A 13,102-nucleotide genomic window follows, 5' to 3' on the forward strand; every position below is an offset into this window, starting at 1 on the left:
ATTTGAATAGTTTTTTTAAAAGCTCCTTCCCCTCAACTTTTGCACATAGCTGTTGGAGAAAAAGCTATGTTGACCATGAAAATTATCAATTTATCCTCAACAAAAATACTAATTTTCAACTCATATCCTTTTTCTTCAACCCTTTGCAACCAATTTCCCATTGTCACTGTCGCCCGTTGCCATCCATCTCGCTGTCGCCCCCAGCTTCTCCGTCGCCATTGCCCAGCTTGGTCGTCGCAAGTCGGCTCCTTCACCGCCATCGCAAGCCCAGTTCAGCCGCCATAAGTCGCCTTAGTCCTACTATCGCCATCGCCGCCTCTGTTTTAGATCCACTGCCCAGTGCTGTCGCGTCTCTTGCCGCCTACTTCACCTCCTCTCGCAGTTGCCTCCTGCGCCGTCGCCCATCTCTTTCTTTGTTGCCGGCCTTTTTCTTCATTTCTTCACTGTGTATATATATGTATATATATATATAATATGTAATAATATATATTTAGTTTGTATATAACATATTAACCGTAAGTATTTTAGCTAGACATCAATTTATTTTTTTTTAAATTATATTTTTTAAATTTTATTTGTATTATTCAATATCATGTCTATTTTAATTTTTTTGTCAAATTTTAACAGCTTATCAGATTTTACAAACCAAACACATAATTTTACACTAATAGCTCAAAAGTACATTTATCCAAACACGTTATCTACTTCAACGCTACATAATTTAAACGATATTACACAACTTAAGCACTACCCAACTTTTCAACTATTCAAAAAAAGCCTAACCAAACTAAGCCTGAGATGAAATTATCCGAGCGACGAGCATTCCATGAAAACACCCCTCTCCACTGATGCTGGAAATTATGAACTGTTGAGTTAAAAACAAGAAAAAAAAGTCTTAGTTGAATTGTTAATTACAAATTTCACATGAGTTTTTTTTTTTTTTTTAAATATGTGTTTTGTAGTAACCATGTAGTTAGTTCACTCAGATATATGATAATTCTTTACTATTATTGCACTACTCTTGGCAGATGAATGAAGATGATTTTTAGCTGCTCCAAAGTTATTTGGTGTGTGTTGGCGTTGGATATCTTGCTTTTGCTCGCTCGCTTGGTGAATATGAATATGAATATGTAGCCTAATTTTCCTTTTTAGTTTTTTTTTATGTATGGTTTTAATGTAATAATCCATTTAAAACTTCTCTTGCACTCTTGGTTCTTTGCAACAATATTATATATTATGTTGTTCCAAGCTCGTCAAACATGTGGTGTGGAACCGACGACAGTGCACTCGGAGGAGGAGGAGGAGGAGGAGGAGGAGGCGTAGGAGGACAACTCTTGCACGCTTGTTCATTGCGGAGGAATGCCAATGCCTTTGCCTTGTAGCGAGGCTGAGCCAACTTATGATTTTCATTTCCAAATAAATAGCCCATGGGATGCACCCCACCTCAGTCATCATCCTCAATTTAAAATAGCTAAAGAACCGAAGGCTGCGATATTCAGCCATCCATTTATTGAATGGTTCACAAAGCAGGATGTACAGGAGTCAGGGATGGGTAAATTATCAATCCATAAAACTATCCAGCATATAAAATGTGACATCTTTATGTAATTTGAATATTAAAAACTCATATGTAATAGCAACCAGACAGCGGGAAACATAACATAGACAAACCACTAAGTTGGATGACAACTTTCTTTTGCTCAAAACAAGTTTTGTCCAGCACAGTAACACCCTATCACATGGAAAGATGGCCCAAAAGGGCCTGCAAGTAAGCCGTTTCGCTTATAGGAAAGCATCCTTCTCCAGCAGCTTCAGTACCTCATGCTGGTTGTTCAGCTTGGCAACATCAATGGGAGTCTTGCCATCCAAATTCTGAAGAGTGCTGCACCATTCCAAAAACCACCAAGAAACTCAGTAAGTAAAGCCAAGCCAAAGACAGCAAACAATGTTGACCAGAGAAGTTGACTTACACGGCAGCACCGTGTTCCAGCAGAAGCGCCACACACTCCTTTCTGCCATAACCAGCAGCATAATGAAGTGCAGTATTTTTGTTCTTATCCAAAGCATCCACCAGTGCTCCAGCCTCCAGAAGGACTTGAGCACACTTTACCTGCCATAGAAATGGAGCTGCTTATGTTACTTGAGAGCCTATATTGCAGAAATGCAATATTGTTCATTAGCTATTCAGCCTCATCGGGAAATTCCACAGCCAGTCGCTATCGCCCCTCATTAATTCAATAATAAGCAAATTTGCATTAAAGCAGCTGAAGAAAAGGGTGGTTCTAGTGCCCGAGGTTCTCCACTTTGCGAATTGCAAGAGTTGAGAGAGGGTCATTTTTGCATTAGAGTCCTGATAACTGTTGCAGAAACGGAATGGTTTAGAATAGGGCAACTGAGAGAAAGTTGGTCTCATCATGAATCAAAAAAGGTGGGGAGGTAACATTAGATCAAGTGCAGATCGACCAGATTGCATAGCACTTGATATAGATGCTTCGTAGTCCCTCTGTTTTTTTGAATAAAATCTTTAAACTAAAACAGCCAGAGGACAAACCTTGTAAAAGAAAAAAAGAAAAAAAAAAATCTATATCTGTCCCGTGGGGAGGGGGTGGAAGTCATCTAAGAAACAAGCAAAACTGGGCAACCAAAAAGCAGGGAAATCCTCTTTCAGCCACTAAAAAAGGGGAAATGGGGTGTGTTCCCTCAAGAAAACGCAATGCAATCTCAATTCCTTCAAAAGCTTCATTGTTTCTTTCCCATCTTATGCTCCACATCAAACAAAAATGAGTAATGCTCCAACCTGATCTAGAACTACTTGGTCTATAGTTGTGGATACCATACCAGACATCGGGTTTGCCATTGGTATAGTATGATAACAATACCAGGCGGTACCAAGATACCGTTTGGGATTAATAATATAGTATAAAAATGTATGAACATAATAAATTTTTAAGAAAAAAAAGCTTAACATAACATAAACCTACACAATCTAGAAAATAACAAGCTTGCCTAAACAACATGCATAGCATTTACATTTTTGCACTTTTTGGCACAGTTTTGAGGCCAGCGATAGGTTTAGGATTCTGACTTTGGCCTTTGCTAATAGAGAATTAACACTTGGGAGTACTTACCTGACTTACTCACCCAATTTCCTCAAGCTGCACATCTTCTTTCTATTTCTTGAGGACAAGAAATTTTCAAAGGGCAGGAATTTGTCATGTACTGACTGTTGGTTATGTTTGTACCTTTGAGTGGCAGTTATATACCGGTTGTACCTAGAGCTAGTGGCAGTTATATACCGGTTGCACCTAGAGCTAGCTACCAGTTGTACTTAGAAGATAGCTGCTCTCAGTTGTACGTGGATTTGAATTTGGCAGCCTTATTGGCGCCAACCAACCGGTACATGGATTAGTATATAAGGCTAATCCAGCCAAATACAAAGACACCTAAAAATTATTTGGAGAATTCTCTGTTTTTCAGCTCATTTCTTCTGTCTCTCTCGCACCTCTTTCTGTTCTTCCCTCTCTCCGAAATTCTTCTCAATTCCCCCTAATTTCTGCCCATTCTCGCCAATTGGCTGAGAATTCACTTGCCAGATCCCAGGATCTGACAGTTAAACAACCACCTTTTAATTATAGTATGCAGAGATCTACAGCCACAAAAGAGCTAGTAAGTATACTATAAAAAAAAAGGCAAACCTGCTATAGAAGCTGCATATCCAGTACACGAGTGGCACTGGATTACAGCTTTGTTAATTGTACAGACTGTAACAAGAAAGGGAAACATAGATGATACATCAGGCAAAATTTCTGTTAATTCTTAGAAAGGTAAGTTTTTGCTAAAAATTACAATAACTACCCCTGAGGTTTGTTCTAATTGCAGGAAGTACCCTCACATTTTAGAAACAGTAGAAACCACCCTTGCTGTTAAAATTATGTGTTAAATGACCATTTTACCCCTGGATTCTCTCTCTCCTCTCCATTCCCTCTTTCTCCCTCTCAACCATATATGTATAAAAATACTAAAAATCTGATTCTAAAGAATCTAAACTAAAAGATATATATTTTTATTTATAGAACATATATTTTTAAATTACAAAAATATATTTAGAAATTCTAATTCTCAAATAAATAAAAGAAAATATACTTTTATTTGATAAAAAATTATGTATATTGAATTTATATCAAAATTAAAAAAACAAGCTCCAGCTATTCCCAGAGCTGCAATCCCAGCAATGCTGGGGTTGCAGAACCTCAGCATTGCCAGGGTGGCTGCCCAGCAACGAATCAATTTGAAAAAACCCAGTTAACCCAGAATATCTGGTTCAAGCAAACCAACAGTGTTTTGAGAGAGAGAAAGAGTGCCTGCTAGTAGTCTTCTCCACCACCATTTCTTCTTTTCTGGAGTTCGCTGATATTTTAGTGACTGGTGTCTCCTTTCCTCCTTCGGTGGCCGGTGGGCATGGGGTCGTCTCCTCTATACAGTGGCGGCAGAGAGAGAGAGAGAGAGGGAGGGAAAAAGAGTATAGGGTACTTTGGTCATTTCAAAATTTTAACAGGTGTAAAGTAATGGTAGGGCGATTAATGCAACCAGATTTGTAAAGTGAGGGGAGGCCATTGCCATTTTCAAAACTTTTCAGGGATATTGCCTACTATTAGGCTAAAACTCAAGGGTACCAAGCACATTTTTTCCCTTCTTGTTTTTAAACGATGAAGTACTTTAAGAATAGTCCTAGACTTAATTAGCTCAAGTAATTCACATCCAACTGGTTGAGACCAAACTAAGAATATAAGAAGTCTATAGTAATACACAAGCAAACATAAGACAAAAAGACTTTTTAACAGTTTTCACTCCAAGGTATTATCATACCTCACCATATCCACACGCAAAATGCAATGCTGTCCTCCCTTCTGAATCCTCTTCATCTTTATCGGCACCAGAGGCCAGTGCATTTTTCAACCCCTAATTATCACAAGTAGAAAGTGTGGTAATTTCTCACATAAATTAACTAAAAATGAGTATAAGGCTAAAAAAATTCACTTCATTTGAACTAGGCAGACTACAAAATGGTGACAACAAGAAAACACTGTCCATCAGTAATTTCGATCGGAATAAAATTATAAACCTGTTGACACCATGCAGAGTAACAACTAATCATCAAATACTAGATACTAATACCACAACCAGTAAATATAATTATTGCAAAATACAAGCTGTGAATATAATCAGCATCATCAAATACTAGATACTAATACCACATATTCTCAAAGTTCATCCATCATGGAACAGCTTCCAAATAAAAGCATGACAGCAATAAGCCAAAGCATTAGTTCCCTTTTGCTTCTGACGAAGAGACACTTGTGAGTGTGTGCTCCTTTCTTTCTCCCCAAGAGTGTTATATTGCTCCTACGTTTTATATGCAATCTTAAGCACTGGGAAATTGACTTCACCATGTTTCTTTGGCTGGCTTGATTACCACCCCTAGGCTGGTCAAAGGAAGCATATTGTAGAAGAAAACTGAAAACTTGGTATAATTTCAACTTCCACTTGATTACAATATATATATTATAAAAGAAAGAAATCAATCAAATTCCTATAACTAAGGGAAAAAGAAAGAATCCTAATTACATAAATTACTAATTTACATCAATAAATCAATTCCAACAATTAAGGTTGATTATAATCAATCTCATAGATTGTGGGATAAGATTGATTATAATCAATCTCAGAGGGATTCATTGGGATTGGTAATCAATCCCATAGATTATGGGATTGTCACAGCCTTTAAATATTTGACCAATCATACACATAATCACAGTCTTGATTCACGACACTCCCTCTCAAGCTGGTGAATAGACATTGTCCATGTCCATTCCCAGTTTGGCTATAAGCTTGTGAAAGACTTGACTATTGAGTCCCTTGGTTTGAATATCAGCCAGCTGTGATTCGCTTGGTATATAAGGCGTGTATATAAGACCACTATCCAATTTTTCTTTAATAAAATGTTGATCCAACTCAATGTATTTTGCCTGGTTATGCTGCACAGGATTGTGTGCAATGCTGATGGCCGACTTATTGTCACAATAGATTGTTTATGCACTTGATCTGGCCACAACAGATTGTTTCTTAATTGATCTGGCCACGATAGATTGTTTCTTACTTCTCCAAGTAACCAAGTTTCCACCCAAGAAAGTACAATAACCTGAGGTAGATCTTCTATCAATCACTGAGCTTGCATAATCGGCATTCATGTAGGCCTTTAGAGTGAGTTTGCTCCCCTTTTTGAACATAATTCCCTTTCCTAGAGTACCCTTTAGGTAATGTAAGATTCTGTAGACTGCTTGTAGGTGAAGTTCCTTGGATTCATGCATGAATTGACTCACTATATTCATGACATAGGCATCTAGCCGTGTGTGAGAGAGGTAAATTAGCCTGCCAACTAACCATTGATATGCCTCTGTGTCTGTGTCTCTATCTCCCTTAGCTTCACGAAGTTTATGATTAGGGTCAATTGGAATGCTAGATGGTTTGCAAGTCATTTTCCCTATGTCTGGTAAAAGATCCAAGACATACATGTGTTAGAATATAAATATCCCCTGTCTAGACTAAATACCTAGGAAATACTTCAAATTTCCTAATTCCTTGATCTCAAACTCAGCCAAATATTTGCCCAAGTTCTGCCTCTCCTTTTCATCATTTCCTGTTACTATAATATCATCAACATAAACAATAAGAGTTGTGACAAGACCTGAACCTAAGTGTTTTATGAATAGAGTGTGGTCCCCTTGGATCAATTTGTAACTCATGGCCTGCATTACTTTTGAAAATCTCCCAAACCAAGCTCTAGGTGATTGTTTTAGGCCATATAATGCCTTTTTGAGTCTACAAACCTTAGTCCCGAGTTTGTTTTTGTTGAATCCTGGGGGTATGTCCATATAAATTTCCTTCGCAAGGTCTCCATGCAAGAAAGCATTCTTCACATCAAACTGTAACAAAAGCCAATCAAAATTAATTGCTAGGGATAAGAGAATTCTAATAGTGTTCATTTTGGCTACCTGGGCAAAGGTTTCTTGGTAGTCTATTCCATATGTTTGGGTATAACTCTTAACTACCACCTAGCCTTGTATCTTTCAAGTGTCCCATCTGCTTTATACTTGATTGTGAAGATCCATTTACACCCAACAAGTTTCTTCCCTTTTGATAAATCCACAATCTCCTATGTATTATTCCTCTCAAGAGGCTGCATTTCAACATTCTTGGCATTCCTCCAATTTTCACAATTTAAAGCCTCTGATAATGTGGTAGGAATGGATGCTATGCGTATGTAAGAAAGCTTCTATGAGATGGAGAGTATCTTTTAAAGGTTACAAAGTGAGAGAGCGGATATAAGAGATGTTTTGTGCACTCTCTAATTCCTTTCCTTAGTACTATAGGAAGGTTAATATCAGTCATAGAATCAACATTAGAAGGTGAGTCAATAGATGTTACCACATTTCCATACATTGAAACTGATGATAAGTGTAGCCTAGGTTTGGGTTCTGGATTATTTCTTCTTGAGTAAATCAGGAGAAACCGTTTGTCAATGGTGGTCTCCTCCCCAGTAGTTTGGAGAACAAGTTAGAGGGAGGATTTAGGTTCATGAGCTTGTGAGGTAGAGTCAAATGCAAGTTGTTCAAGTAGAGGTTTAGGAGCTGGGGCTAGTGGCAGAAAGTTAGGAAGGAGCAACTCATCCTTATCTTCCACACTTGAGCTCTCCCTTTAAAGAGAAGGGTGAGTAAAATAGGGTTCAGTTTCAACAAAGATAACATCTGCATAAACGAATTTTTTTTTAGTAGGAGGATAATAGCATTTATACCCTTTGTGTAGAAGAATAGCCCACAAAGACACACTTAAGAGATCTAGGATCCAACTTCCTCTAATGAGGGCTGTGAACATGAACAAATGAAACACACCCGAATATTTTAGGACTAAGCTGATTTGTGGTAGGAAGAGTAGGATAAAAGCAGGATAAGACTACCATAGGAGTTTGAAAATGTAACACTCGAGAGGGTAATCGGTTTATGACATGAGTGGCTCTAAGGACAGCTTCTCCCCAAAATTGTTCAGGCACATTTTTGTGAAACAACAATACCATAGTAGTATCTAGGAGATGGCTGTTTTTTCGTTCTGCAATCTCATTTTATTAAGGGGTAGAAACACATGAGATTCATGAATAACGCCCCGTTGAAGGAAATAGTGGGAAAGGGTTTGGTTGAAATAATTCCTTGCCTTGTTTGATCAAACCTGTTTGATTTGTGCTCCAAATTGATTGTGGATCATAGAAAAGAAATTGGAAAGAATATCGCTCACATCAGATTTAGATTTATGAAGAAAAACCCAGGTAACTCCTATGCAATCATTAATGAACGAAACAAACCAGCGTGCGCTCAGAACATTTGGAATGGTTGATGGACCCCAGATATCACTATGAATCAATTCAAAAGGAGTAAACAACAACAACAACAACAACATATCCAGCCTTTATCCCACTATGTGGGGTCGGCTACATGAATTCTAGACTTCCATGTATTTTTGTCTTTTGTCATATCTTCATTGAGGTCCATACACTTCATATCAAACTTTAATGTCTCTCCCAAAATCTTCTTAAGTTTGCCTCTACCTCTTTTTTTGACTAATTGTTTCATTTCATCAACTCTCCTCACAGGAGCGTCTCTTAGTCTCATTTTCACATGACCAAACCATCTTAGTCTAGTTTCTCTCATCTTCTCCTCTATTGGCACTACTCCTACCTTATTACGAATAACTTCATTTCTAATTTTATCTTTTCTTGTATGGCCGCACATCCATCTTAACATCCTGATCTCCGCTACGCTTATCTTTTGCTCATGCTGGTATTTGACTGCCCAACATTCTGAGCCGTACAACAAAACTGGTCTTATAGCTGTCCTATAGAATTTTCCTTTCAGTTTTAATGGGATTTTACCATCACATAACACCCCTGATGCATTTCTCCATTTTAGCCAACTTGTCTTAATTCTATGTGTGACATCCTCGTGAATTTCTCCATCTTTTTGAATCACTGATCCCAAATATCGAAAATGATCTTTTCTTTGTAAGATTTGGTCTTCTAATTTTATTATAACATCCTCCACTCTTGCATTCTTACTAAATTTACATTCCATGTATTCTGTTTTCTTTCTGCTTAATTTAAATCCCTTAGATTCTAAATTATTTCTCCATAACTCAAGCTTAGTGTTCACTCCTTCTTATGTTTAGCAAATTGACATACATCACAATGAAACTCTCTAATATTAAGATTTTGAAACAACGAAGGGAACAAAATTTTAAAAGTAGAAAAAGTAGGATGTCCTAGCTTGTAATGATGCAGCCAAATAGTGTCCTTGGGGGGGTTATGTGGTTCGGGAAGACATGTTAAGGGTTGTCTCCACTTGTCAATAGGAAATTTCTCAGATTTCTCAACATAGTATAGGCCATCATGTTCCTTAACATGTTCAATCATCAGTCCCGAGTCCTTGTCCTGAAACCAACAAGAAGGAAGAAGAAACACACTGCAATTAGTGTCATAGGATAGCTTGGATACGAATAGTAAGTTGGTGGACGGTTTAGGCACATGAAGGACATTTCTGAGGGTCAAGGAAGGGCTGATTTTGATCTCTCCTATTCTAGCTACTGTGATCAAAGAACCATCAACCGTAGCAATTTTTCAATTGCTAGAATAGGGTGAGTATGAAAGAAAAAATCGGGAGGAATGAGTCATATGGTCTATGGTTTCGAAGTCAATAATTCATGAGTCTTTAAGGGATGTATCAAAGGCATTTAAAGCATGTGAAATTGGGGTTTTACCTTATTGTTGCAGTGAGCATGTACCTGAAGAGGAAGATGCCTCAAGGGTACTTAAAAAGTATCGCAGCTTTTCAATCTCCTCCTTGTTGAATTCTTTTGGTTCATGGGATTGTTTTTCCTCCTGTGGAGTTGCCATATTAACTTGCCCCTAGCTGCTATGCTAATGTTGTCCACCTCAATTTCCCCATTCCTTGCTAGGTGGCTTTCCATATAGCTTCCAGCACATCTCCCTAGTATGACGTGGTTTCTTACAGAAAGTACACCGCATATTCTCACGGTTGTCTTTGCCCATAGATTTGAGACCTGTTTTTCCATTTCTCCAAGCAGTTGGTCCTTCTTAAACCCACAATTTCCTCCTTTTGTCACCATTGCTGAGGCCTCAACTGGTTTGGGATCCAACATGACACCCCTCCTGCTTTCTTCAACTACAATAATTGAAATTACTTCATTAAGTAAAGGTAAGTCATCTTTGCCTAGGATTTGAACCCTCACCTGATCATACTCCACATTAAGGCCTGCCAAAAAATCGTAGGTGCGATCTTTGTCTATAAAAGCCTTTAAGGTGGTTGTATCATCATTGTTCTTCATCTCAATAACCCTATAGTGATCCATTTCTTACCATAGTCCCTTTAGGGACCATTTGTTAATCAAGATATAGACCGGAAAAGATGGGATATGAAAAGTATCTCGGATAAAAGTGTTTTCCATTGTGTTTGTTAAATTTTCTGAAAAAAAGTCACATGGCTTCTTATCTTGAACTTTCAAAATAAATTTATCCCTTTCTCCCCTTCGGATAATTTATCTCGAACTCTATAGATAAGATATCTTGATAGAGTCTTATCTTTCTCATTTTAATAAACACTACCTTAGCAAATTGGCATACTCGGTGATAGGTTTGTTATCTTGCTTTGTTGCAGCTATTTTGGTCTTCAACTTGTAGATCTGGGTTGCATCCTTCACCTTTGAGTAGGTTTGTTGGATAGACTCCCAAACCTCCTTTGCTGTTGACAAAAACATACTGGGATCACTGATTTCGAGAGCCATGGAACTCCATAGCCCTGCAATGATCATGGAATATTCTTTATCCCATGCCGTATAGGCTGGATCTCCTTTATTTGGTTTGATTCCTATAATATGGTTAATCTTCCATTTCCCTTTCAAAATAGTTCAAATCAACCGAGACCATTTAAGATAATTCCTTCCATCCAACCGATAGACAGTATTGATTTGTTGTAGTTCTCCAGACGGCTGAAGCAGTATGGGTGCTGGTGTTTCCCTTGTATCATGGGAACTAACTTCATCAGTGGTGGATGACATCTCTGGTTAATGGGAAGGGCCAAAGGAGGAATGGGAAATAATGTACTATTGCAGCAATGAAGGTTGCTCGTGATGGCTGTAGTAGCGAGTAAGGTTGGGCAACAATGAAGGTTGCTGGTGATAGGCTATCGGTAGCAGCAGAAGAATAGTCGGCGATCAAAGCTCGAAATTAAGAGTCCTAGGATTTCTTAGGCTCTGATACCATGTAGAAGAAAACTGAACACTTGGTATATTTTTCACTTCCACTTGATTACAATATATATAGAAAAAAGAAATCAATCAAATCCCTATAACTAAGGAAAAAAAGAAAAAAATGGAATTCTAATTACATCAATTACTAATTTATATCAATCAATCAATCCTAATAATTAAGGTTGATTATAATCAATCCCATAGATTAAGGGATTCATTAGGATTGGTAATCAATCCCATAGATTGTAGGATTGTTACAACCTTTAAATATTTGACTAATAACAACCTTGATTCATGACACATATCAATACAATGGCCAGTGCAGAAAGAGAGCTTTACTGTTTGCTCTTTCTACAAGGCTCCTACGACAAAGGAGACTCAACTTTCCTTGGTGATTGATTCAAAGATAGATTGTTATTCCCAGAGTCCCTATCTTTGTTTGGACAACTACTTTTGACACCTATTCTTACTTCAGATTGACGTCTTACGTGCAGAAGTACTGGTGAAACAATGGAACATCTTTTATCCTATTGCTCCATGGTTTGTTAGGTGTTTAACGGATGGTGCAAATCTCCATTTTATGTTCTTGCAGGTGTAGTTGCCCATCAGGTGTATTGTTTGGTTTCCTTTCCCTTTTCTATTTTTTGATGTATTTGGCATGAAATAAATAGGAAAGCTTTTGAAGGTATTAGAGTCCCATTTTTGTCTAAAGGGTCACTTTGTGTCTTCCCTTGTCTGTATGGTGGAATGGGGCCTCTTCCTTTTATTTGTCTTTAAGATTTTTTGGCTCTATAGTTCTGGATAGTGAGAGTTTTTGGTGCCCTATCATTTCTATTGTATATGGTGTGTCCTCCCCCCCCCCCCCCCCCAAAAAAAAAAAAAAAAAAAAAAAAAAAAAAAAACAGTTTTAAGTTTGTACAAGAACTAGGCACAAACTTCAAAGGACATGGTAAAGTGTGTAGCTGAGGTGCCTAGATGCTCTTTCACAAATACACCATGGAGCTTAAAATTGTAAAATTGAACTCGAAGAATAATCAACCCCAATTAGATGACGATTTTATAGTTTGTCAGTTAATTGGAAAGTGGATGCACTTTGCTTGCATCAAACAAAGATGGAAATAATTTCCCTGCAAATAGAATGAAGTTTATGGAGAAATCATTTTGAGAACTGGGCATTGTTGGCCCCTGATGGATTGTATAGTGTAGAAAAAGAGCCTCTTGCTACTTATTTCCTTAATAATTCTCGAATGACAATCCACAAAATATATACACAACAGATCCTAAGAATTCTCCTAGATTTTAGGATTACAATTCTACTTTGTAGGACTAGATTGCAATAAAATAAAATACAAACAAACATAACAAAAAGATAAATCTAAGGTAAGGTAAGCAGATAATTCACAGAAGATAAATCAATACACACACACACACAACACAAACTTCACAGCACGGCACAGCAGCAGCAGCAGCAGTAGGAATTTTACCGTATAGTCTCTGTTGATTAAATGGAAAGTGGTTATGCTGCACTTTGCTTGCAGGAAACGAAGATTGAAATAATTTCCTGGGACAGAATGAAGTGTATAGAGAAATCACTTTGAAGATTGGGCATTTTAGGCCTCTGATGTAGCTGCATCTGGTCTATATTGTTTGAGATAATCAGGTGGATTAGAAGTAAAGGGCCTGTTCAGTTATAGAATATGATTTTTAATTTTTTTCAATTCAACTTTCTATT

The 13,102-nt window shown here is 37.6% G+C and overlaps 1 protein-coding gene across 3 annotated transcripts in view; it reads right to left on the bottom strand.

Moving 5' to 3' along the window:
• Nucleotides 1-1,476: 1,476 nt before the first annotated feature.
• LOC127801138 (ankyrin repeat domain-containing protein 2B) overlaps nucleotides 1,477-13,102 on the bottom strand; it is a 52,111-nt gene continuing 40,485 nt past the window's right edge. For 2 of the 3 annotated variants that reach the window (XM_052336011.1, XM_052336009.1), the window contains 3 exons: nucleotides 4,867-4,959; nucleotides 1,971-2,110; nucleotides 1,477-1,882 (listed from right to left, as the gene is read on the bottom strand). In XM_052336011.1, coding sequence (XP_052191971.1) covers nucleotides 1,783-1,882; nucleotides 1,971-2,110; nucleotides 4,867-4,959 — 333 coding nt within the window. In that variant the 3' untranslated portion in view covers nucleotides 1,477-1,782. The remainder of the gene's footprint in view (nucleotides 1,883-1,970; nucleotides 2,111-4,866; nucleotides 4,960-13,102) is intronic. The other variant, XM_052336010.1, reaches the window with a different exon arrangement.

Source organism: Diospyros lotus, chromosome 5 (genome assembly GCF_014633365.1).
Source record: "Diospyros lotus cultivar Yz01 chromosome 5, ASM1463336v1, whole genome shotgun sequence".
Classification (NCBI taxonomy): domain Eukaryota; kingdom Viridiplantae; phylum Streptophyta; class Magnoliopsida; order Ericales; family Ebenaceae; genus Diospyros; species Diospyros lotus.